This window comes from Tauraco erythrolophus, chromosome 2 (assembly GCF_009769465.1).
Source record: "Tauraco erythrolophus isolate bTauEry1 chromosome 2, bTauEry1.pri, whole genome shotgun sequence".
Classification (NCBI taxonomy): domain Eukaryota; kingdom Metazoa; phylum Chordata; class Aves; order Musophagiformes; family Musophagidae; genus Tauraco; species Tauraco erythrolophus.
This window is the reverse complement of record NC_141466.1, coordinates 62,718,696-62,744,882: the sequence shown is the minus strand read 5'-3', so window position 1 is coordinate 62,744,882 and position 26,187 is coordinate 62,718,696. Positions and strand designations below refer to the sequence as shown.

Here is a 26,187-nt window from a genome sequence, read left to right as displayed (position 1 = left end):
AAGAGACATGAGTGGTCACGTGAAGGGAAAAAAGAGAAATGTTCTTCTCCTGAAGGATGGCGTGATAAAATCATAAACTACTGTGAGGATACTACCAGCAAAACTAGTGTTTGAACTGCTGGAAGGTTCAAAGAGCCAGGTCAAGGGGACTTGACAGAACACAGAATCCAAGATACAACCAGAGACAGAGCTGTCAAGAGCTCTGAAGACAGTTCAAACTCGGAGTTGCTTAAAGAAAGAGCCAGTGAAAGATCTGAGTGATGAAACGACTGATATATCAGAAAAGCAATTTCTAGATCTTTCGATTAAGGATGCTGAATAAATGCAAAACATTATTAGTTTCCAACAGGATGGTCAGTTGGCCATCACAGGAGTGGTATGAGAAATGCAGATGTTAATTTCTAAAAAAATAATTGGCATATCTAGTTCAGAGTTAGTGAGAAATGTTCCCAATGTGTTAACTTTCAGATTACTGCACCAAGACAAATGGGTGCAGGTTTTTCTTCCTCCTTTTTAAGCCATCTAAGCTGGAGGTCAAATGTTTGGACAAAAGTAAGTCTATGCAAATTTGCCTTTTGTTGTATGTAGACTATCTTTTCCTATTATATTATTTCTGAGTTTTATGTTATAGTTTTAATGCTCTTAATCTTCTCCTCTGTGATATCTACAGGAACAAGGACAATGGTGGAAACCTTCAGACTGAATAGTTCAGCAGCTTAGGCCAGCACATGCATTCATCAAATGCAAATAATGTCCATAACAGTCTATGTTATTCTGATTTATTTCAACAAATCTCAAAAGCTGTATTTAAAAAAAAATAATCTCAATAAAGGGTTTAATATTTTGCTCCAATTAATGCACTTCTTTGGCTTAAGCATACTGTCCAATCATTAAATAAGCTCTACCAACCTCGTTGCCCTTTAAAGAATCTGTTGAAAGTCTTTTCCTCTGAAAGACATGGAAGAAAATAGTGTAAATTTAAAAAGAAAGGAAAATAGTAAGCTACCCATTTAAACCTGCAGATTATTTAACAGTCCCCTTTTATAAATCAAATTTTATTATTAGAGTCGAAACCTCACCTTGAAGAACTGTGGATTGCATCATGATAGAAGGTCTCTTAAAGCTCATGTGGATAAGAGGATGAACCCTAGAGATGTGAGCACAAGCTTTCCCCCGCTTAGCATTTCACACGAGCACTGGCACCAAATGATCTGCTTTTCATATACAATAGTACAAGAGACGTCAGGCAATTTTCAGATCTTATTTTAAGGGCTACATTCTCCTCCTCCTAACCACGTTGAACTACATTTTACTGCACAAGTGGTCCACTCTAAGATATTGATAACAATAAAAGCAGGAGAACCTGCCCTTAGAGCATTACACATCAGTCATGTACAAAGAGCACTAAAGCACACGGTTTTATCATTAACTGCGTAGCTCTGTTTTTATTTCAAAAGTCTTTGGTTACTTTTCTAACGATTCATAACCAACTCCTTAGACAGCCACTCCCAAGCACCAAAGACCATCAATGAGTGGAGGTTAAAAAAGGTAAATCTGTAATAAAACCAAAGATGCACATTTCTAATGACAAATAGTCAACTCATACTGAATGATGTCATGTGATAACTTCAAATTAAGAAGTCATCACATCTTTCTAAAATTTCTTCTATATCTCAAGGAAAAAAAAATCAAAAGATTGATGTGGATAATAGAAAAAAAAAAAAATCCTTAGTCCTGTACTGAAAACTGAAAGCCCATCCAGACCTAGCTGGCCTAAGGCACTCCAGCCCTTTTCAGCAGCACACAAGGGATGAATGTGACCTAGCATCATATTTAGATGCAGTAGTAACCCCAGCAAAACTCATTAGGTACATCTTCACAGCTTTATAAGTAACTGCAGGTTTCATGCCAAATCTACAGCAAATCAAAATCTGTAGCAAATTCCTTAACTGGGTGGCTACCATGCACTAGAAATCTAACTACTTGATCATAAAAGTCCTTTGGGATCTTAAAAACTGATTTTCTAATATTTAAACTTCCATTTTCCTTCTTTTGAAACACTGCCAGTTATCATTTTTCTACCAGCGCATCTCCTTCCACTCCACAGCTCCCTCTCTCTGCTACAGACAAATTCTGTGTTTGTTCCCAGGCCCAAAACAGATGTCGCTAGCCCTGGCTTGAGCCTTAACTCCTCTTATTCCGTCTTTCAAATGAACAGCTTTTAAATGTATCTGCTGATGGGATATGTCAGAAGCAGCAACAGGGCTGGCATCCCTTCTTTTGCCCAAAGTCCTTTAGGATGAAAATCAGGGAACAAATGAAGCACATTAAAGTGCAGAACAGCAGACTACTGCTCTATCTCCTATGAGACCCCTTTGCTCCCCATTCCCACTACAGGATTTTTTCACCTATGCAAGATCACCTCATCCTTTTTTTTGAATAAGCTTCTGCACAAACTAAATCATCTGATTCACAGTTTCAGTCTTTCATTCCCTTTATTCACTTACAACTCAGCACCCACATTTACTCACTTACCGTCCCTTTCCAACTAGTCTGTAGCTGAAAAATGGTATTACTGCAGATGGTTTTATGTTCCTGTCCCATTACTGAAATTCTGCAGCCAGATTAGTTACAGGGCAATGGGTCCTTACCTCTTTTGGTGTCCTCTTCATTGCATAAAAATGGAAAGAAAGATGGTAGAGCTCCAATTTAATATTATTCTCTTCCATATTAATAAATAGCTAGCCTGGAAAACCAATTTCCTCCATAAATGTGCAGATTGTTATAGATGACACTGCCTATTAGTATTTGCATTTAGGGACTTCCACTTACAGAAAAGCGTGCAATTATGTCTTTGCTATTAACCATGCTACACAAAGATAAATGTTATTTAAACCTGCTGCAAATTCTAAAGGCCAAAGAGTTTTTATAACTAGGTCATTTTTAATGAAAATAATTTGAAATTGGTCAATTCCCTGCTACCTAAAAGAAGAATCAGGCAGATAGAACATATTTAACTTTACTAAATTCCACCATTTCATGAAACAATTCAGCATTATGTTGCTAAATCTTATACTATATACTTCTCTTTTTTCAAAGAATTAAGACTTAGCCTCCTCAGATCAACTTGGGAAACTTTTTATTGCAAGAATTATCTACAAGAAAAACTGAAAAATAAATGGGATTATTTTAATTTTTCTGCAAATAGCTTCTTAACGCTGAGATCTTCTTTTGTCTTTTGCAGCTTTGGTTTAGGAAAAGTTAATGCAAAGGCTCCACCTGGTGGCAAATCGTATTCTGTTGAAATCAAAACATTTCGCTACCTGGTCAACGTAATATTTTAATCTCTCTCCTACTTAGTCTAGCCATTGCTTCAAATCGGTTCTTATCGTCAAATAGGGAAAAAAAAAGAAGCAGCAGAAACAATATCTCTAATCTACTGAGTATACAGTGCTATTCAGAGGTACCTCCCAGGTTTGTGATTCTGTACAGATTAGCGTACTATTTTGTGTTATTTTGTGTGTATTAGCACACTTTTTGTCAGTGTCTTGTTACTCAGTTTTGATACACAAAATCTCCAAGGAGCCCAAGTACGTGGAGAAAAATGTAGGGAAAGGTTTGACAGGGTAGTATATAATACAAACTGAAAAACTCTGCAACTATCTCCTGTCAGAAATGAAAGATTTCATATTAGGTTTGAAGATAAGGTACAGGACACCCTCTGAGCTAAATTAAAACAAATAAAAATTGTAAATAGAGGAAGAAGAAAGTTGATCAAAGAATAAAGCTCAGAAAATTCATGTAGCAGACACTGGAAGAGGCGAAACTTAATCACAATTTTAAAGAAACCTGTTTGTGCACTCCCATTTGCCACACATGATGGCTGAATGGTCACTTAGCAGTCGTTGCAGAGGATGACAATATATCATCTGGTGATGAAGATATTTTTGTATTACAGGATTGAAATTGCATAATTATTGGCCAAAAAAAAAAAATCTGTTACAAGTAAAAGTTCACAAAAAATATAGTAATTGTTTGAATGTACTATAAACTACAGGTTTTTTTCTTGATGAAAGCATTGAGGCCACATTGTAAGGTTAATGCAAACATTACATAAATATATTTCAAACAACAACTTAATTTCCCCTGTCTCTAAATCTTCCCTGAAACATTCTTGTGCAGGATGCAGTTCTTCATCATTAATCTGCTGGTTTGAACATCTCTGGTCAGCTAAGCCCATCACTAGTACAATTGTTCATTGTTTTTGACAGGGACAAAAATAATAGCATGCCCTAATCACCAGGACAGCTTTGGATCTAATGATCCAAAATCAAATAAATGTCTACACTCCCTTTGGCATCAGCTATTAAATCATAACTTGTTGAAGCGGATACTGTGGATTCATATTGTAGAATTGTAAATTTATAGGCCATTGGTCCTTTAGCCATTTTGAGAGTTTGCACCCTGATTGAATACTTGCAAAAGAAATCAAATAGAATGCTATGAAGATTATCAAATTTTTTTGTTTAATACAAAACCTTTTAAAAGCCACTGTAGAAGAAACTGTCTCCTCTCATGGAAGAAAACATAAGGAAAGCTCAGATCATCTATGCCTCATGAGTTTATTATGGAGACTAAGCTAGGGATCAAAAAAAGTGAAGAGTTTCCATGTGAATGGGATAGAGAATGTCTGTGAAACTGTACAATGTTGCTCTTTCCAGAATAGCAGGTCAGAAAACCAAACAGCCGTCTCAGATACACCATCACTAATGCTGATGTAACCATTCTCCTACATCCTTTTATTGTTGGGCTATTCCACTTTGTATGAGATAGCTATACAGTCACTGAGGCAGAGAATAATGAAGTCTCAACAAATATATCCAGACTTTCACAATGGAGCTTCAAGATTAACCTCCAGGCTCACGTACCCATCTAAACTGTGGCTCAGTCCTAGGTATGGCCTGAGATCACCCTCCAGCACACAAGTCTCTGCTCTACAGGTACACTGAGCTCACCACTGGCAGCACTTCTGTGGACAGAAGAGAGCATCATGACTACAGCAACTTTCAGGCCACTCATGGATACTTAGAGTCAAAGTTATAAAAAATTACAGTTAAGGTAATCGTCTTTAACTCTAAAACCAAAAAGCAAAATGAAAGCATTTGCGGGGATACTTCTACATTTGTCAAATTACTCCTGATGTTGTATTAAAAAGCTATTTCTTTTCAGTCACATTCAATGTGATATGCATCAATACAAAGACCTACAAACTCCTATCATGGGAAAAAAAAAGTTCACTTTAAAAACCACACAGAAGTATTGTAGAAAGAGCAGCATGTACAAAACATTCTCTCATAAGAATGAACAAGATTTTCCTAAATTCACTACATCACAAAATAAAATCATTCAGAAGCAAAAAAAAAACACCTCTGAGGTCATCTCCTTCAGCCTTACAGGAAACAGCCCAAGCTAGCTCCCCTCAGGCACTTCATCTAATCTAGTTTTAAATAAGCCACATAATGAGGCTTCTACAACTTCCCCTGGGAACTTACTCTACAGTCTAATAGAATTCACTTTCAGGAAGTTTAAATTCTTTTAAATTTCCTCCTATTACTTCTAGTTACATATATCATATTATACTTCATACAGTAAAACTTTTTAAAATACAGTAAATAGTAATTTGTCTTTGTAAAAAAGTAACCCTTACTAATTTCAACGAGGTTTTCTTTTTCAAATTAATTTAATTTTGTTGAAAGGTTACAAAGTAAAAACTGAGTAAAAACGTCTCTCTATATATATTTATATTTTTATATATCTATAATCAGGTCTAATAACATTGTAAGGTATTCTACAAACATAACTCACTCCAAAATTCACGTTATTAGTACCAAAGAGATCTGTTAGGTGGAAGTCCATTCCCTTAAACTGAAAACCTCTTTTTTAAAAATTCTTGGAGTGTAAAAATAAGCGGGAAGGGGCAAAAACTCACAGTAAATTCTTACTGCCTAGATGGAACAAACAGCCATTGGGAAAATAGGGTCCCTGTTTATTAACAGGCCCTTTTAGCTCAGTCAAATTTACACTTCTAATCATATACAAGTGTGTAAGACACTTGCTGGGAAAAAGCCATTACACAAGAAGACATGTAAATTTGAAGGAAATAAACTAGGAAAAGGGTTTTTTTCATACTGTAGTATGTTGCCTGTCATCTTAATGATGGCGCCCTGTTATTGATAGCTCTGGTAAAAGACATTTATTCCTGGAGAGTGGCATGGAGGTAATTAGTTGTGTCTATACTATATCTATGCTATATTATTGTGTATGTATGTGTGTTGCTATAAAGTAGCTAACCTGAATATGATATAAAGTCTAGTATCGAGCACTAATCCAGTTGTCCAGATGGGACTAAGTTCTTAGTTACCACAGAGAAACCATCTGTTCCCAAACTGAATCATCTAAAACTAGTTCAGGTATGTCTACAATACACTGCGCATAATCCAAGAGAAAAATAGTTATCAAAAAGTAACTAAGGTTGGAACGGTTGTTTCAAGGCCATTTGGTCTGACCCCTGTTCAAAGTGCAAGGGCAACCTGTGCTCAAAGCAGGGATGACTTCAGAGCCAGGGCAGGTTGGCCAAGGCCTGGTACAGTCAAGGCTTAGTATGTCCAATGAATGGAAAATCCACAGCCTCTCCAGGCAAACTGTACCAGTGCTCAGCTAGTCTCGCCAGGAATAATGGGGTTTTTTTTGTATCTGACTGACATTTTCCTTGTTGCAAATTGTGTCTGTTGCTCCTCAACATTCTACTGTGCACCCCTGAGAAGAGTCTGCCTGTGTTTCTCTGTACCTTCAGTTTAGGTAGTTGAAGACAATGATTAAAATCCAGCCCAGTATGTGAGTAGACTTCCTCACCACACAGGCACACTGCTCACCCATATTTAACTCACTGTCCATCAGAAGCACAAACATCTGATATGGGATACATCCACCTTCTTTTTCTGCAGAGCTGTCTTCTAGCCACTCAGTTCCCAGTTTGCCCTGTTGTACGGCGTTGCTCCAGTCCACGTGTCCCTCCCTTGGACTTGGGTATGTCCAGTTGGCTCAAAAGTGGTCCCTAGCTCAATCTTCCTAATCCATCCTCAAATATGAGAGTGTGTCAATTTTTGGTGGGAAAAAAACCAAAAGATCAGCAGGAAGTTTAACCATAAAAATACATTAAAATATTTCTGAAGAAAACTAACGGCATTTAATAATTAGAGTGCATGGACTAAATTTAATGAAATCTTACAGCAAGCATTGAGCAGAATTGTACTGTCCAGGTTCAAATTTGTTATTTAAAACACCTTGTTCAGCAGCTGCTGTACCTGCAGGCACCTGCAATTACTAGCTGCCTCCCTGTCTGATTTCCCGATTCCCCAGGCATTAGGAATGGTGCTCCTGAGCATGCCGTGAACTACTTCCGTCTCAGCACCTCAGTGCTTATCTCCCACGTACAGTCAGTTGGAATCCAAGCGTGGGCTTTTTTCAACCCACATGCTTTAGGGGCCAAGCATCCCAAAAGCAGGTGTTCTTACTTTCTAACCCTTAGGGGTCCCCAACTATAAAAACCCTACTTTGAGAGACCGCTTTGTATAAATCATGGGGCAGTGCTCCTGGCGTTGGTTTGGTTTTTAACACGAGTTGCCAGCGAAGACAGTAGTAAACACTTACTAACCAAGAGCTTCATGGTTAAATCATTCAGCTAGAAAATTAGAGATGTTTTCAGCTTTAGAGTGTCCAAAAACATACCTTCCATCACCAAGCTATAATGCCATAAGGGATGCTTTCATTCCCTCCTCTTGAAACTATCCTACTGTGGACAAAACAGCCAATAGGTCACATCAGTAAGGTTTTAGAGAACATAATCTTAATCTCTCTAGTTACAAAATCATATTCTTTCCTCTTTTGCACAAGGAATCCCAAGTGCCTTGTGTATGGATCATCTGGCTCATAAATCCAAATCAAGTTTCTCAGCAATGCCCAGCACACAGGTGACACAGAGGGCGTTGTAGAAGCAGCCCAGCTTTGTATTGCCTTGAGGCAGAGATGACCCACGGGGAGCTGTGTAGATCGCTCAGCCCTGAGTTGTCTGATGAGTCAGTGCTGCGTTATACAAAGAACCAAAACTTGATTTGAGCCTTGAAATCCCTCCACAAAAAATATGCCCTGAGTCTCAATTCAACCATTGTCCAGTTGCCTGATATAAGGTATTCAGGCACAACTGATAAGGGGAAACTCCCTGTCACACCCTTAAAGACCCTTGAAGACCCTCAAAGACACACACCCCCCTCAGGTACAATCGATAAGGGGAAACTCCTCCCTGTCACACCCTTAAAGACCCTCCTCAGGCACGGTACCTACACAGTCACATACATCAGGGGATAAAAGCCTTACAATTTGGGTTGGAAACGGGGAATTGCTTCTCCAACTACACAGCTGGTCTGTGAGGAGATTCTTTCCCCCCTTGATCGGGACGCTGGCCAAGGTAACTTCCCTGGGATTGAGAGCCCTTACCTGAGGGGGTGATTTCTTTTTAGCCTGCTTTAAGTCTAGTGCGCTTGTGTGTTCTCTCTCTCTTGTGTGTGTAATAGTGCGTTCTGTGACTCTGCTGTGCTGCAATAGTGCATTCCGTGACTCTCTTGTGTGCTGTGGTAGTGTATTACAATAGTGTACATTTTGGTCTTAAATTGCAATAGTGCATTCCTCCATTGTATGTATAAGAACCTGTAATAGTGGTGCATTGAATCTGCAAGTGCGGTTCAAGTAAATTGTTATCTTGGACCTTACAGTTAAACCTGTAAGCGGAGTGCAAATGAACCGCTTGCTTGGACCTTGTAGTCGAGTCTCTTTTCGTCACACCTTGCTGCACGGCTTTGAAAATAAGGGAAACTATTATTTCTCAAAATGCCATACAGTCTGGTAGGTGCTTTCCCTGGGTTGTGGCTATGGGTTTAAGAGGAACTCGTTCTTGGAACTCCTAATAGCTGAGCAGGTGACGTAAACAGTGCACATTGTATGAAAAATCACTATTATCTTCTTAACTGGTGGATTTGGTTGATGAATGACTGCTCACTGTGTTGAATGAGCTATTTGTAGGCATGTAGCTCAGGGTAAGACTCTGCACAGACAGAAGTCCCTACTTAAACTCCACATAAAGCACCTAGTTCTAGAAAGGCGTAAAATTTGGAATACATTCTCAACCTCATGGTTTTCCATGTCTGATATGTAGATTGTTTTAAATATCACACAGAGAGGTCAGACTTTTTCCCCACACAGTCTACAGGAAGCCTTGGCATTCCCCAAAGGTTTCTGTGCCTGGGACAGGAAACCCAAAGATGAAATGTTGACCAAGGCCTTTGCTGGATCTAGTGCTGTAAACTTTTTGTAAGACATTACTTCCCATTAAGCACAAAATAAGGCATATTAAGTTTCAGGCAAATTTTCAGCCTAGCTATCAGAGCAGACTCCACAGCACGAGGGAGATGTTTCAGGATATGCTCTAAAAGACTCACGAGTCGAAGGGAGAGATGCCTGAACCAGCCAACCAGAAACACTTGAGTACAGGCACCTCAGATGTCACCCTTCTTTAGCCAACTTATGCTACAGATAGGTTCTTCCATCCACTCATTCACAGCCTTATATCTCCTCATAAAATTAGAAGTCTAATTTGACTCATACTCTAACGTGCTTTATCATTTAAAACACAAAAGGAGGGTACACTCTATTATGAAGTGGGCTGGTGCATTGTCGTGGGTTAGGCCGATCCGGCAACTAAACCCACGCAGCTCTCCTAGTCCAGTAAAATGGAGAGGAGAGAAAAATGTAATAAAGGAGCTGAGGATCGAGACAGGAACAGAGGAGCACCCACCAACCACGGTCCCGGGCAAAAGAGGCTTTTCTTAATGCAAAACTATTTATTAACAGCTACCTACAAAAGAGAAAAGCACACAAAAACGGTTACTTGAGAGAATAACAAGAAAACAAGGCCAGGTCTTAAAAACAACACCACTCCCCCCCTTTGCCTCTTCTTCCCGGCTCTACCTCCTCCCCCCAGCAGCGCAGGGGGCAGGGAATGGGGGAGTGCAGGTCAGTTCATTCCAAGTTGTTACTGCCGCTTCTCTTAAAGGAAAAGGAGTCCTTACACCATTGTCCCTTGCTCCAGCAGATCCCCTACTCACGGCGAAAGCGTGAATCCTACCCGCTGGGGGGCAAATCCTTACCCCATCGGATTGCCCCAAGTGTGGGCTTTACCAGTCCTGGGCTTTTAAGGAGCTGTAGCCACTCGCTCTGGCGTGGGTCATCAACAAACTTTAAATGCGCTCCGGCGTGGGTCGTCATATCGACCTTAAATGCGTCTCCGTACAGACTTCAAATGCATAAATGCGTAAATGTGTCTCTACCTGTGCCCATGATTCACAATAGCCTCAGGCTTAGGCATCTCTTCCCGACGTGGGTCATCCACGGGCTGCGAGTGGGTCTCTGCTTGCTCCACCGAGGACTGTTACAAAGGGGCCGCTCGCAAGGGGGACTCAGCCGCGGCACACGTTGTTCCGTTCCATCTTCACTGACCTCTTATCTGTGTGGCCGTTTCTCTTAGATTTCAGTCCTGTCTGGGTGAACTCGGCCCGGTGGGCGCCCCGGCAGCGGGGCTCTCCCCGAGTTCCCCAAGCGGCTCCGCCACCGCCATCCTCGACGGAGCGGGCCCGGCCCGGCCCGGCCCAGGCCGCCGGCCCGGCCGGGAGCCGGGAGCGGGGGCCGTGCCCCCCTCCCGTCTCCTCGCTCCTGGGCCAAGGCACACCTTTCCGGTTCCTTTGTCCGACGTAAATAGGGCAATTCGCAGAGGCGCCGATTGGCTCAAGCCCCGAGGGGGACGGGAGTCCGGTCTGATGGGCAGCTTCTGCCACCCGGACCTCCCCCCCCCACTTCAAACCATAACATGCATTCAACACAAGTGAATAAAACACAAAGCTAATTCAAACTCTATTTCAGACCAAAGTTGGAGTTTTTTTCTTTTCTTATTTTTGTTTTTAATTTCTTTCAGGTGTGTGCTTTAATCCCAGAGCTATCAGTCGTTTGATGTCTCTTGCTGAAGGTGTCCTTTGCAGAAAAGGATCCAAGATTAGTTAGGGAAAATAAAGTGTGCAAAACACAGGGAACATGACTGGATTATAAAAGTCCTAGTGACTGCTCCCGGAGTTGTTTCATCAACGAGTGTTTCATATAAAAAAAAAAAAGCATAATAATTCCTTTGAGGAGAAATTGGAGCAGAGGTTTCCCCCTGCCCAAGAAATTGTCTAGGTCCTAGACTTGACTCCTGTGGCTAGAGAGCCACATCACAGCTCTTTAATACTTTTTGTACAGTAAAACAGCTTCAAGGGGGTGAGTAGCAAGCTTATAGCTCAAAGCTAGGAAATGAGAGATGAAGGTTTGAACCCTTGGATGCAGAAGGGGGAATACTGGCTTAATGCAAAAGTAAGTGAAATTCCACATTATATGGAATGTCAGATTAGAGGAGATCAATGGCTCCATGGCTTAAAAGAAAGTGAACATAATTAAAGAGCTTGATCATATATTATGTGTTAAGTTCAAACTCCTATGAAATCGAGGTGATTAAACACTAAAGAATTAATCAGAATCAAAGTCTGTCAGTGTTTTCTCTCTTAACACCTTGATATTTCTTTAAAGTAAATGAAAAAAAACCCATAACATTAAACTCATTCAATCCCCACCTTCACTCCATTTTTTTTTTTTATTTGCAGCAAAATAATTCCACAGAATTAGGTCTAGTTATATTTCAGGGTCACGCAGTTGGATTCCTAATGTTTACTGCTCACTAAAAATTACACTGCAATCACAGTTTTAATTCCGTCATTATGCAGCTCTAGACATAGTAGTCCCAGAAACTTTCTTATTAAAACTGCAGGAATCAAGACAGCTGTCCCTAAAGTCAGTTTCAGAGTTGAATAAATAAATATTTTAATTATTTTGTTTTCAAAATGTTATTATGGAAAAAAAAAAACACGATTATTGAACAGCAAGAAATAAGAAACAGTATTTTCAAACAATTAAGAAACAGGCATTTACTGGGAATTAATGAGAACATTCATTTTTAAATGCTTCTGAATATTCAGTCTGCAAATATAGGATCTATGTACCTACAGAAATCAGGAATTTGCCACCAAACATTTTCCTGTATCAGGCCTCCCTTAAATTAGCCTCTCCAACCCTTTCCTCCCCACCCCGCCTCCGAGTTTGCTTATTCCAACGTTTCACCTTTTCTCAGAAAAAAGGCAGAGAAATCATTGCTTAAAGGAAACCTCAAATCCGCGGCGCGGAGCCACCAGAGGTCAGTGCCGCTCCCAGAAACCAGCCGCCTCCGGCACACGGAGCAGGCGGCGGCGCATCCCTACGGGCCTCTTACGAGGCGACGGCCGCCATCCCAACTTCCGGACGGATGCAAAGAGGAGTTAAGCTGATGCCACAAACGCCTTTCCCGTCCAGTGTTTCCTGCTGCTGAATGCTAAAAAATGCATTCCCAGCTGTAACCGGAGCAGCTTTCCCAGTCTCTGCTATTCTCACTCTCAAATCGGCCAAGTAAGGCTTTTCACAACTACAGAGGTGGTGTTTTTCGGGAAGCCCTGCTCCCGCAGGAGTACTCAGAGGGTATCACAATACCCGATACAATTTGCCCTGGCAGACTGCATTGCACCCCACTTACAAACAACTCCTGGACTTTCAGAGGAAGAAGTCTTTGCTCATCTCGTACCTCCATGTATTTCTGCAGCACTCGTACCTCCACGTATTTCTACACTCCGCCGAACCCCGTATTTTATATCAAGGTGTAAAATACAAAGCATAGTTGACACAGGCCTTTAACACCTACAGGATGGAGTGTGAGATGACACAAAACAGTGATGGACCACATTGGCTGGCAAAACATTTAAGATCACTGACTCACACGTAAGCATTTCTGTAAGGGCCATATAAGCAGGTGTCTTAAAAATTCACTCACTACCTTCTGTAACAGGGATATTTGCACTCCTCTAGTCAAAATATTTCCTACGGAAAGACTGCAAGTTGGGGACAATGAGTAGGTGCTCATACATATTTTCAAGAATAATTATCCCTTCAGATTTACGCAATTTGCCAACATGCGAGCACTCCGTACAGTTACAGACAGTTGGTGAAAGAGACTAGTACACTGCTGAGTCTACAGCAAAGGAACGTATGGAGATGCTTTTAAACACCTTGGAGAGGGAGGGAGGGGCAGGGGATGGGAGAGATGAGACAAAAGGATGTGCTTTAAACTTCTATTCCCAAAGCTACCTCTCAAGTATCTAAAGGGATGTAAACCACCTGGAAAGCTGACAGGCTTTCTGCATACCTGAACCTATTGGGGCACCTCTGCCCTAACAGTTTCTTTCTATAAACACAAGCTGTTTGGCAGAGAAGGCTTCCCTCAGTAGAAGTTTCCAATGCTGGCTGGAAAAAGTCAGACAGAATACCTGTGTAGGCTTCATTCATTTGCCATTTACACTGAAACTGGTAGTGGAGATGGCTTGAATGAAACTGGCTAATCATGTTCTAAAAACATTTAGGGACTCTCACATGCTTCATTCCAGAAGCAAGGCTTTGGAAGCTACTAAGGTATGAAAAGTAGCTGCAGCACTAATAGGATAATTCAAGCGAAAAGGGATCTTTCGAGTTCACTTATTCAACGTCCTACTCGGAGCAGGTTCAGCTACGAGGTCACACCAGGTTTGTCAGAACTTTATCCAGTTGGGTGCTGAAAACTACCAAGGACAGACACTGCACAATCTCTCTGAGCAACCTTCTGCAATGCTTGACTGTTCTCATTATGAAAAGGTTTCGCTTTCCAGTCTAAACATCTCATTTGAATTTACAGCCATTTGTCCCTGTGACACTTTGTCATGTTTCTGCTGACCCATTCCTCCAGCCTCTCCCTCTGGATTGCAGCTTGTGGCCCTCAAGGTGTATCAGCTGGTCCTCCCAACTTGGAATAATGTGCAAACTTGATGAGCAAGTACTCCATTGCCTCCTCCAGGTCACTGATAAAGATGTTTAACAGGACAGGACCAGGATAGACTCCTGGAGTACTCTACTTCTTAACAACCTCCAGCTAGAGCATATCCCATTAACCACTACACTCTAAACCCAACTATCCAAACACCTTTTTACCCACTTAGTTCTTGACTCATCCAGAGAGTAACATCCTACTCCAGGTACAAGAATATTTTTTAAAGTCTTGCAGAAGTCAAGGTACATAATGTTCACTGTTCTCAGGTTGGTCACACCTGATTTAGCCATGGTAAATCTGTCCCAACTATTACCAATCACCTAGTTTGCCTTCATGTGCCCAGAAACGTGTTCCAAGACTTGCTCCATGCTTTTCCCAGGTACCAAAGTGGGATTGACCAAACCTGTATAGTTTCCCTGTTGTCCTTCAGGCATCTTTTGAAGATGGGTGCAACACTTGTTTCCTTCCAAACACACGGGATCTCTCTTAATCTCTATGAAAGGACATCAGCCAATTCTCTCAGCGCTTTCGGATTTAGCATGTCAGGTCCCATGGACTAGTATCGGCTGAGTTCTCTTCTTGTAGGCTTTGACATCCTTTGCAAATCTGAACTCCAGCTCTAGTTTCTACAGTTTATATCCTAGGCTGCATGCATTTGTATATACATATCTGACATAGTCTCCCTTCTACCATTTTAGCATTCATGAGGCCTCTCTTGTTCCTATCACATTGCACCTTTTTCTTTCCCCTGCATCCACCATTTCTTCACTTAACTGTGAGTCACACTCCCTACCCTTGTTCCTGGTTTAAAGCCTTCCTCACCACATTGGCTGGCTTGTTGGCATAGATGCTCTTTCCTCAGAGCGGATTGTGGATTCTGTCAGGTGGATTCTGTCTGCCCAGCAGCCCTCAACTCTCAAAGAGAGTCCTGCTGTCATAAAACCAAAATTCCTGTCAATAACATCAGCTCCACAACTAGGTATTAATCCACAGGAACAATTTGCTCCTCCCCCAGCCTCTTCTCTCCACCATCACAGCTAAGAACATCACCTGGATCACCTTTTGCTCACAGTTACGAGCAAAAGGTCCTCGCAGAGCACTAAGCCTCTTAATTACCTACAGTGTTTGGGGGGAACTGGGACGGTGGTGAAAACTGTTCAGAGGTGAAGATACCATGTGAGCACAAACCAGATTATTCTGTTGCTCTGGTACTGGAAACTGCACATAAGCAGCTGCTTGTGCTTAATTAAGAGTTAGGTAAAAGAGTAATGACCAGGTCAGATAATTTTCTCTAGGAAGTATATAAAGTAAATGAAATGTAAGTGACATGAACCAAATAATCAGAAGGCAGTCTTGGGACACAAAGCTGGTGACATCTAGGTAACTGTACAGTAATACCACATAGTGCCCAGACTGCTTAGGTAACTCAGAAACAGCAAATCTATGTACAGATGTAGGACCAATGGAAAAAAGTCCTTTGGGATGAGCTTTTTATTTGAGAGGAGTATGGGTAAAGATCAGAAGGCACAGGGACAGCAGAAAGGCAGGTTCGGGGTGGGGGGGGCAAGGAAAGAACAAGGTTATCGTACCTTGTTCAAGCACCTTTCCCACTGCAGAAGTGCAGCTGTCTATGGACGGTGGTGAAGCTTATCTCCAGACTGTGGTCCACAGCTAACAAGGCACACCCAAGCATGCATATACAATCCTCTGTGGACATTAAGGGGTAATTAAAAGCAACATCAGGCACTCTTTTGCATCCTTAAGTTTGCTTTTATGAAACAGATGATCATTTGTTTTAAAGAGCTCTTCTTCATGCTCTACACTCATATTTAATTTCCTATCTTTTTATTGCAAACAGACCTAAACTTCTGCCTGAAAGCCAAAACTTCGGTGCTCCCTAGCCCATACAAACATTCACAAACTAGTCAGCTATTTCAAAACTCTAAACCACCCATCCCATATCTCCAGTGAAACCTTTCATTCTTGGCCTCTCTTCCTACATGAGTCCTTAATTATCTCAAATCTCCTTCTCTCATGTCCCACTATTTCTGCTGGCTGAGGTCTGAACACATTTACCTCTGGAGACAGTATACGGTTACTCCAGATCAGCCAGAAAGGATCAGCAAAATCAGCAAGACGTACTCTTCCTCTAGGGAGTAACGCTGCATGGTAAGTTACTAAAACCCAGGCATCATCTTCTACAATTATACTATCTTAAAGCTCCCTTGGGATAACAAAACAGAAAAAAAATACACACACATCCCTCCCCTTCCTCCGGTATCAAGCAAGCTTTATAGAACATTATAAAATCATCTACATATTCCTTTTAATGCAGTTTTAAGTGTTCAGCAATGCACATCTTTAAAAGTAAATAATGGGAAATGTTTCCTAAAGTAACCGTATATGCATATTAAGTAATAGCATTATAGTGTGTGCCTACCTGGCATATAAAGCCTGGTTGCCTTTTACAGCGTGCCAGTGAGACTACACCTGACCGGCACAAAGCAGATGAAGGCTGTGCGCGGTGTGCATCTCATGTAGAAAGCTGTACAAGTGAGCAGGCAGAACGCCTGTGCCGTTTGTGCAGCGTTCCAAAGCAAACCCTGGTTCTGTGCAAGCAGATACAATCCACTCCACAGCTGCTGGCCGAGAGGGCAAGGATTATTCCTTGGCACCATCCCACAAAGAACATACTGATGTACCTTCAGATTTTTTCCTATGCATTCACCAACAAAAAAGGTCACAGAAAGCTTCAAAACACTGAGAATGACTTAGGCAGGCAAGTTCACACAGAAGAGTTTTATTATTCATAACAAAAAGGCAGAATACTGAATACATCAGCGTACATGGGAACATTATTAATTCCAAACAAATGCAACCAGTTCTCTACCACTTTCATGGATTAAAAAAAAATAAAAATCAAAGTAATGAATGATACAGTATAAACAAATACAGAAGTACACTCAGGAAATACAACCAAATGATAAACAGTAGTTTCCAATTAAATCTTACCAAATCAAAGCAGTGGTTTTGCTCAGAATTATGCTTTCCCTAAAACAAATATGAAAACACAGCTAAACTTTCAAATCCTAAATAAATGACAACTTCTTTCAACAACTTACAAGTATAGCCTCTCCTACTTACAAGAAACTCGCTGTTACGGCTGAGGTTGGGAGCAGGGGAAGCACACACCAAAGAAAGAAGACTGAGAATAAAATCCATAGCCAGATATCTCAGAAACTTCATGTAACAATCATAATGTGATCTTATAATGCACTCCTGAAAATCCTATCAACAATGGAAACAAAAGACATTCTCTATATTTGTAGGTGTAGCATAATCCTGAAAATATTTTCAATTATCTAGATTTTACCTTAAGCACTTTGGGTATCAGATCCTCAGAAAAGAAATTACTATCACAAGCTAGACTTACTATGAAGTGAAAATAAAATATACATTCTTGCAAATAAATCTAATTCTGCAATTTGCAGAACGTGAGACTAGTATACACACACAGCTGTTCAGTTTTTCTTAATCATCTGCCATTTCTAGGCTACATTTTGCAACATTAGGTAACCAGTCTTCTACAAATACAAGTTAAAACACAATACCACTTACATTAGCAAAAACTCTAACTTAAAACATGCAAGTTGTATATTAACACCACACCAACAGGACTGGCGTTTAGGGTATCCAAATGATCTGTAAAAAGTCATCCAAGCACCTGCTGTTCCAACTGAATGACAGCCGTTAAGTCAGAGGCAGAGTTAATTAATCCCTAAATTTTCATGCAGAGGCATTAAGTATTACTTGGCACTACAACGAATGTAGCCCAGTGAAGTAAATGTAAATTTATCACTCAACATAAGTAATGTTGCACAATACAACCTTTATGTTTTGTCGTTAAGAGCAAGCAGTATGTCAAACTATTGACAAAGTACATGACAGGTAAGCTTATAATTTTAACTATGAAAAACCCTACAATAATATTACAAACTTGTAACTGCCATATAAAGGAAGTAGTTCACAATCACAAATGGTTACCTGAAAAACCCTATTTAATCGATACATCAACGTAACACTTCTGATACTTTAGCTAATATTTACTTAAGAAATTTTACCTTACGCATTTTCTGATTTGTTACTAATGGGCACCTTTCACATACACTGAAAATACCTGCATGCTTTTTGAATAATTCACCAGCAGAGTTAATTTTGCAAAGATCAGCTGCAATTGTCTCATCTCTTATTCATTCTAATTTGCTGGACTTGTCCCTCCTCTAAAAATAAGTAAATAAACAAACTCTGTTTTCCACATAAAGCTTTCAAGTTTTCACAGGAATTAAATACATCATAATATGCAGCTGTGGAGGGTGGAGCAGGAAAAGAAGAGCGTTTAACTTAGATCTTTTTTGCACATAGAGGTGCATTAGCTGTATTGTGTATTATTAGGGATGTATTCTTTTTTCTTATTATTTAAATTCAAACAATCACAGGGCATACAAAAAAAAAAAATAATCCACAAATCAAAAAAAACCCCTCACACTTCAGGCCTCTTCAGGCTTCGTTTGTCCAAACAGTTGATAAAGGAGGCAGGGGGAGGAGAATAAATAAACAAGCAAAAAAAATGAGAAAAATATCTGACACATTCTCATAATTTCATAATGGTTATTAAAGAAAAAAAAAGCTCTAAGATATATACAACATATCATCACTTTTCAGTTTTCCTGAAACTACAAAGAACGAAAAAAGGAAAAGGTTCTGAATGTTTTCCTTCAAGATACAGATAGACTAAGTCCACACAGAAAACCTCTCTCTTTTGACAAATGAGTGGGGAGGATGAAGGAGAGAGATCAGCTCAATAAGCACTCTCAGCAGAATGACCCCCATTGTGATGCCACTCAGACACCGCCTGAACAGAACCCTGAGACTGGTCCATTGCATCTTTACACCAAGAGCTAAGTGAAAGCAACTTAATCAGTGTCTCTCCCATAAATGAGGATCCAAGTTTTTGGCTTAGTGTTAGTAAATTTTCTCCTAACAAAAGAAAATACACTCACATGGGAACTTTGGAATTAGAAACAAAGAAAAGAATGTGATTGGCATCTTTGTTTTCTAAGCATCCAAAACAAGGAGACAACACTACTGTAAACCACATGTTACTGCAAATAAAGTTTTTTATATGTACGTATACATGCAAATTGTAAAAGCATTCTGACAGAAAGGCTTGCCAAAAACATGATCATCTAAATAAATATAACACAAGATCTCAGAGGAAAAAAAAATATATATATACTGAGAGCAGCATCTGTTGGTTTTTTTTAATGCCATGAAGAAGTACTCTCATAACCATAGTCTATTCCTTCTTCAAATAATTCTTCTGCAGGGATCTTCACACTGTCTTTCTAGACTGTGGACCAGCGCTTCTGGTAGCAGATTTTCTCTGTATTCAGTCAATTTTACTTTCCTTGTCATCACAACACCAAAAAGACAACAACTTCTCAGTATTGTCCATCTTTTGCAGTTTTTCTTTCAGTGTTATATGAACTCAGATCCTTTGTTAATATTCCGGTACTCACTTATTGAAACTTCACCACAGATAGTCCTATGCTTCAGACACTTTTTTGTTTCACTTATTTGCTTTATTTCTGCCAGACAAGCAAGAGTTTTCATCATAATTGTCATCTGGTTCACAAAGGGGAGGACAGTAACTAGAATTTGGACACTTAGACTGCAGGCCTGTTTTTTCTGATTTAATTCTATCAACTCGAATGAGGCAGCACTTACTTCTAGAATAGACTGCATGGCCAGCAGCAATTAAGGCATCAGCTAGACTGCACTCCTCATACCAAACATCCACCTCTAATTTCATGTCAGAGCCATAGTGTTTAAAATGAAATATCAGACCCGGTTTACTAAGAAGCTTCTGAAACAGAAGTTTAGCTTCATCACTCCAGTATTCCCCCTTGGCAGGAACTGTATCATGTAAAGAGCAAGAGTGGGCTAAGCGTGGTAAATAAGACAGACTTTCTGGAACAACTTTAAGCTTATGGATATCAGAATAAGGGATGCTCTTCAGAAAGCCATAATCAATAAACGTAAGAACAACAGATTGACTTGTTACTTCACTAATTTCTGCCCTGTTCCACTGTGCTTCCAGGCCAAACTTGATTAAGCAGCTACCACCAGGAGTCACGAGTTCTTCTGACAAAGCTGGCAAGTTGTCAGGAAGGTCAGAGAGCAGCAGAAACAAGTTTTTCATGCAATCAAATGAAACTTCAAACTGGACGCAGAAGTTTGAAGGATCAGTAACTGCAGTTGCAAACCCAGGACACCTTCTGCCACGCTGCAGCAGCAGCCATGTGACTGAATTTATCTTGAATGATGTATCAAATTCCTTACAGTCTGTATTACTGGATTCTTCTGGTCCAACAATAGTTGGATTATAACTTAAAAGCTGGTTCAAATAGTCCTGAAGCAGAATTTCTTCCATTAAAATATCTACTTCCCAGATATGAGAGGATTCCAAGTATGTCAAAAACAAGATCCTTACTTCACGATCCAGGAGTGCATTTACTACATGGACAAACTGATTTTTCTTAATTTTTTTAAACGAAATCCATTTACAAAACACAGCTTGTTTAGGAATACTTTTAATCTTGTCACTGAGCATCTTTGCATTATTTAAGGGCACCATCTCACGCTTTCCATAATCCATGAAAAAAACTAGCATTAACTTCTCCCTGACAAATTTCTTTATCACTTTTGATCGATACCACTTCAAGTTGCTTTCAGATTTTGTCATGCATTCCAATCCTTCTTCAATGTTTTCCACTCTGATCAAATCACTCCTTTGTGCTTCTTTGACAAGCATTACATTTAACTCATGTAATATTCGCAAATTTCTAAGTAACTGTACATGAAACTCTCCACTTTCTGAAATACTAATTACTTCTGCTCCTTCCACCTGTCCAGAATTTAGATCCTGAGGAAGGACATTTAAGGGTGTTTTGGAACTGGTTTTCATCCTAACAGCCTCAGTTTTACTTTGACCACGTAAACCACTCCAAGACTTTCCACCTTTAGGATTACCATTAGTAATCAGAACTTGTTCTGGCCTATTTTCCCCATTATGCATTGACGTGTTTTGCCACCTTGTCCTGCCTTTATTCTGCAGAAGTTCATTAGACATAGACTTTCCATCGTAAATTACATCTATTTCCCATTGCTCTCCATGTTGCTGTAAGAACTTGCAAGTGACTGGCTTGTTACTTATTTCACTTACAAAATAGGAAGTACTTTTATTAATCCAGCTTTCATCAGGAACACTTTTTACTTTGCTAAGGAAACAATGAACGCTGAGCCTCGGTAAAGTTAAGAACTTTTTCTGAATCCTGCAGATTTTTGAAGGACTTAAAATTGCTGCATTACCATAGTCAATGAACTCTACCTCAAAGGAGTTTCCCAATTTCACAGTTTTAATAGCTGCTCTATAGTAAAAACAACCAGTGTCATGCTCTGCTACAACAAGATCCCCTACCATGAGCTCATCTAAGCAATTCTTGTGACCTATATTCACCACGCTTTCATTCAATTCTTCTGCTAGTTGTCTTATTAAGTTTTCATCCTCTGCAAGCTGAATATAGAAACTTGATGGGCTATTCACATGACAAATGTACCCTGCTACTTCAGAATTCGCCTGAATACAGCGTTGAGGAAGACTGATTAATTTAGGTGTATTTTCGTTACTCCTTTCCTGCTGACCTCTATAACTTAGTCTTTTGTTACGAGATTCAGAGAGGGTATTTCCAGTTATTTCCTTTGAATTTAAAGCAGGATGACAGAGTAAGCGAGAAGCAGGCTCTCCAACCAGAGGTTCCTCTCCATGCTCCAGAACGGCACTGACAGTATTTCTAAAACCTGGTTCTTGACTGTCCTGTACAGCTAGCGGTTTTGAGGACCCGCTACACAACTTTTGTGTGCTACATGCACTTGGTTCTTCATCTCCAAAATTCTGTCCAACATCTGTCCGACAATACTTATCATATACTTGGCATTTCACTTCAGTTTTCAATTTAACTCTTTCGGGATTTTTCACAGTTACTTTATTAATTTCTTTGTACTCTTTCACGTGACATACCACTCCATTACTTCCAACAAATTGTTCTGCATTATTTTTCAGTGTCAATTCTTCTAGTATTTTTTCCTTAATTTTCTGACTGACTTTGAGCTCTCCATCATACAACTCCACAACAATCTGTCCATCTGTTGTTCTGGATACAATTACAGCCTTCAGCAGTTTACCAATAAACGTTCTCTCAAACCATCTAGTAACTCTTGCTGGAACTTCTGTTTCCCTAAGATCTGACAGACAGCATTTAACGGCTTGCATGGGTGTGAATATTAGGTCAGTGGCAGAGTCTGGAATGGGCATTAACTGGTCTCTCTCTACAATGTTCTTATTTCCAAAATCCACAAAGTCGGCACATAGACAGGATGTCGATTCCACGGGAAAAGCCAAAGCTCTGTAAAAGAGACCATCTTCAAAATATCTGGCTATACATAATGGCGTATTGCTGGTACCGTATTTCGCATTATTTGACATTTTACTTATGACACTAACCCTCTTCATCAATGCCTCTATAGTTTCAGTGTTTCGATTAAGCTGACAATAGAATTTTGAAGGACTATGTATGTGAGTTATATAAACCTCCTCCTCACTTCCAATTTTTATATTAAAAGACGAGTAGCAAAAACTGTACAGAGTACCCAACGACGCAAGGTTTCTCAAACCCATATATTCAGACTGGGTGAGACCACGTTCTCTGAGGAATTCCTCTGCACTAATAAATGGAGTCTGTAAGTCAACTATATTGCATAAATAGTTGGGGCTTACAAGAATGAGAGCGTAAATGATGCAAGTCAGTGGTCCTCTAGAAGCAGAAATGAAATCTTCAAAATGCCTACACACTTCTTCAGAACAATTAAGGGAGCCAGTCTGTAAGGGTACATTTTTAAGTCCACATCGAAAAGCCTGACTTTCCAGAGTTGTGAAATCTGGAAGAACAGCTTGAAGATCTTTAAGTGAAACTCTTTCCCGATAACCATAGTCTACAAAAACCACATCAACTTCGTTTCTGGACACTTGCTGCACAACAGTTGCTCTGTACCACTTCCCGTCTTTGGGACATTTAACAACACAGGCAACCTGTCCGGTTTTGTAAGGACTGCTATGCTCTTTATAGTAAGTCTGAATTTGTTCCATTAAGTTATTTAGCTCTGGCAGCTTACTTCGCAACTGACATGAAAAATCTCCTGGGGAAACAACGTAAGAACATACCACTTCAAAAACAGCTCCTGGTTTCAACACTAACTGTTTATAAAGTAATTTCTTCTCATGTATCAATTTGTGCCTTTTAGAGATAGCACCTTTTCCGAAACAGGACAGCACAACAGATTCTCTCAGCACTGAAGGCACACTTAACGATTTTTTCTTCTGAAGTATCTCTCCATTTCCAGATACCTTATTTTTACAAATATTACAGGTGCTCTGTCCACTATTTTTTTTTTTAAACTTGTGGCGATTCAAGGCTTGACTTTTTTTTGCCAAATCTCGAACAGAACCTGGTGTCTTTTCCCAGTGTTCAGCATATCCAGCTTGAACCATGTAGGTGGCAACGTTTCTTACCTGCGAACCATTCTTATATTGCGCACTAACAATATACCTGTTGTTTTGCTTTCCAATGACATGAAACATGAGTAGTTTGTCGAACACAATGTCTTTGAAGAAATCAGTTTCCCTTTTAACCCATACACCATCAACAGGAAGCGTACAAGCAAGTGCACAACACATAGCTAAAGCTGGTAAACCAGAAAACTCAGGAAGCAATGTTTTCACATCATAATAGGGTACTGTGTCTGTATTTCCAAAGTCCAAAAAAAAAACAGTAATATTTACATGAAGCACTTCAGCGACAACACCCCGATAATAACACATGTCTTTGCTATACCGAGCACAGCACAGCAACCCAGGTTCTGGGTTTTTAAGGACCATTTCGTCAGCTCTGCATGGATTATAAGTTTCTGCAATCTTTTTCATCAAGGCTTGAAATTCATTCTGATATTCACATGTTTGAATCCAGAAGTCAGATGGATTTATGACATATACCACAAAAGCAAGATGGAAAGAATTCATTTGCATTTCTACTCTTTTGCAGTGGCTTGACAAAGAAATGTCCCTTTCAGGTAAGCAGTTTTTTGTATGTTTATTTCCAGTACTATTCCTGAATGAGTTGCATCTCTCATCACATGGTTTGTAGTTTACAGCAATAGTTGTGATTTGTGTTTCTGAAAGCGAGTCACATGATGCAGCTGCCTCATTCAGGTTTTCTGGATGCTTACAGTTACTTCCAAGATTTTGTTTTTGTAGTGTAATGTGATACAAGTGTTCAACGTCATTGAATAAATCCACATGGACACACACAGAAGTCTGTCCTATCAAGGCCTGTATAAGTTCTTTCAGTTGAGTTTTTATTACTGTTTCATCCTGACTACCAAAGCAAGAGAGTGCACATGGAAATGAAACCATCGGTAATGCCATGAACTCTATTTTAAGTTTCTGAACGCAACTAGATGGCACCGTTTCAGTATCGCCAAAATCCATAAACCAGACTTCAATATGGTCAGAGAGAAGCTGTTTTATCACTCCTCTATGCCATTGTCCATTTTGCCTTTTGGCAGCACAGAGTAGCCCTAAACTATCAGAAGATTTATTGTTTTCTGTACTGATAGCTTCATAGTACGAATGCATAGCTTCTGTCATATCTTCCAGCTCTTTCTGCCATTTCTGTATCTGACAGTAAAATTTATTTGGGCTTAGTGCAACAGTTATTTTTACATTTTCTTTACTGCCAACAGGTAGACGTGGAAAGAAATCACCTGGAACTGGCCAAAAATCTGTTGGTTTCTCAGAAGTACTGAAAGCAAGCAACTCCTTGACAGGATACTTCCGTTGCAACAGTTTTGGCACTCTCTTACAAAGCATTTCCTGGGGAAACACTTGTAACGTTTCTACAATAAGACAAAATGAATCTCCATCTATAAATTTTCCTAACTGCAGTTCACGAACATCACTAATGATCTTTGGTACTTCTAGAACAAATAGTTGGCATGGTGTAACAGCTTTCACATGACCTGTAATCTGTAATCCTACCAGAGATGAAAAATAGTTAATGGCTTTTGGACTCCATTTTTCTCCAAGAGGAAGTATGCTTGCAAAAACTCCCAAAATCACCTTTGGAGGCAGCTGAAAAAATTCATCACAAACAGAAGCAAGATGTGTTTCCTCAACCACTAGCACTTGCCCAGTGTCTATAAGAAAAGCCTCACAGATGCTCTCTCTCTTCTCCAGAACTCTTCCTCTATGCCATTTCCCTTCTACATCTTCTACCAAACAAGATCCACCAATGTTAACATTACCTTTTACTTTGGATACACGTTGTATTTCATTTTGTAGTATGTAATAGTCAAGCTCACATCCTGCCTTGTACTGACCCTGGAACATTATAACCAAGCATTCGGGATGGCATTCTGTATGAGTTATCTTCAGATTTATATCTACTATGTTTGATGAGGGAGTCAGAGATTCCATTCTCTCTGCAAAGAAAGGGAGTAAGATCAGCCTGATAATTTTACATATTTTTCCTTTTGTCAACTAATTCCTTACATGCAATTTGTTTTCAGAATGCTTTAATAGCATATTATCACACTTCTGGTAAAAGTGTATTCTAAACATTTAACAATGTCATGTTTTATGCAACTGAGATACATTTGACACAATTCTCTTTGTAAAGGCATGTCCAGATAACATCTGGAAAAAAATTACCTCTGGACCTGCTCTTTTACCTGGACTAACTTTATCATTTGAGAATAATTCATAACCAGAAAGCTATTCCCAGAATAACACAGAGAATTAACAATTATATCAAAAACCTGGGGAGGGGAGGAACAACACAACACAACATGGACATGCAGGGATGCGGAACAGGACAGGACAGACAACCAGGAAGATAACTACATTTCTTCTCACAGAAAAGTATTTCTGCTCAAAG

General features: G+C 39.8%; 1 protein-coding gene across 1 annotated transcript; it reads right to left on the bottom strand.

The window, feature by feature from the left end:
* Positions 1 to 19,706: 19,706 nt before the first annotated feature.
* Positions 19,707 to 25,727, bottom strand: TDRD15 (tudor domain containing 15). The gene has a single exon (XM_086623537.1). The coding sequence runs from the start codon at positions 25,725 to 25,727 to the stop codon at positions 19,707 to 19,709; it is 6,021 nt and encodes a 2,006-aa protein (XP_086479663.1).
* Between the last annotated feature and the right edge of the window lie 460 nt (positions 25,728 to 26,187).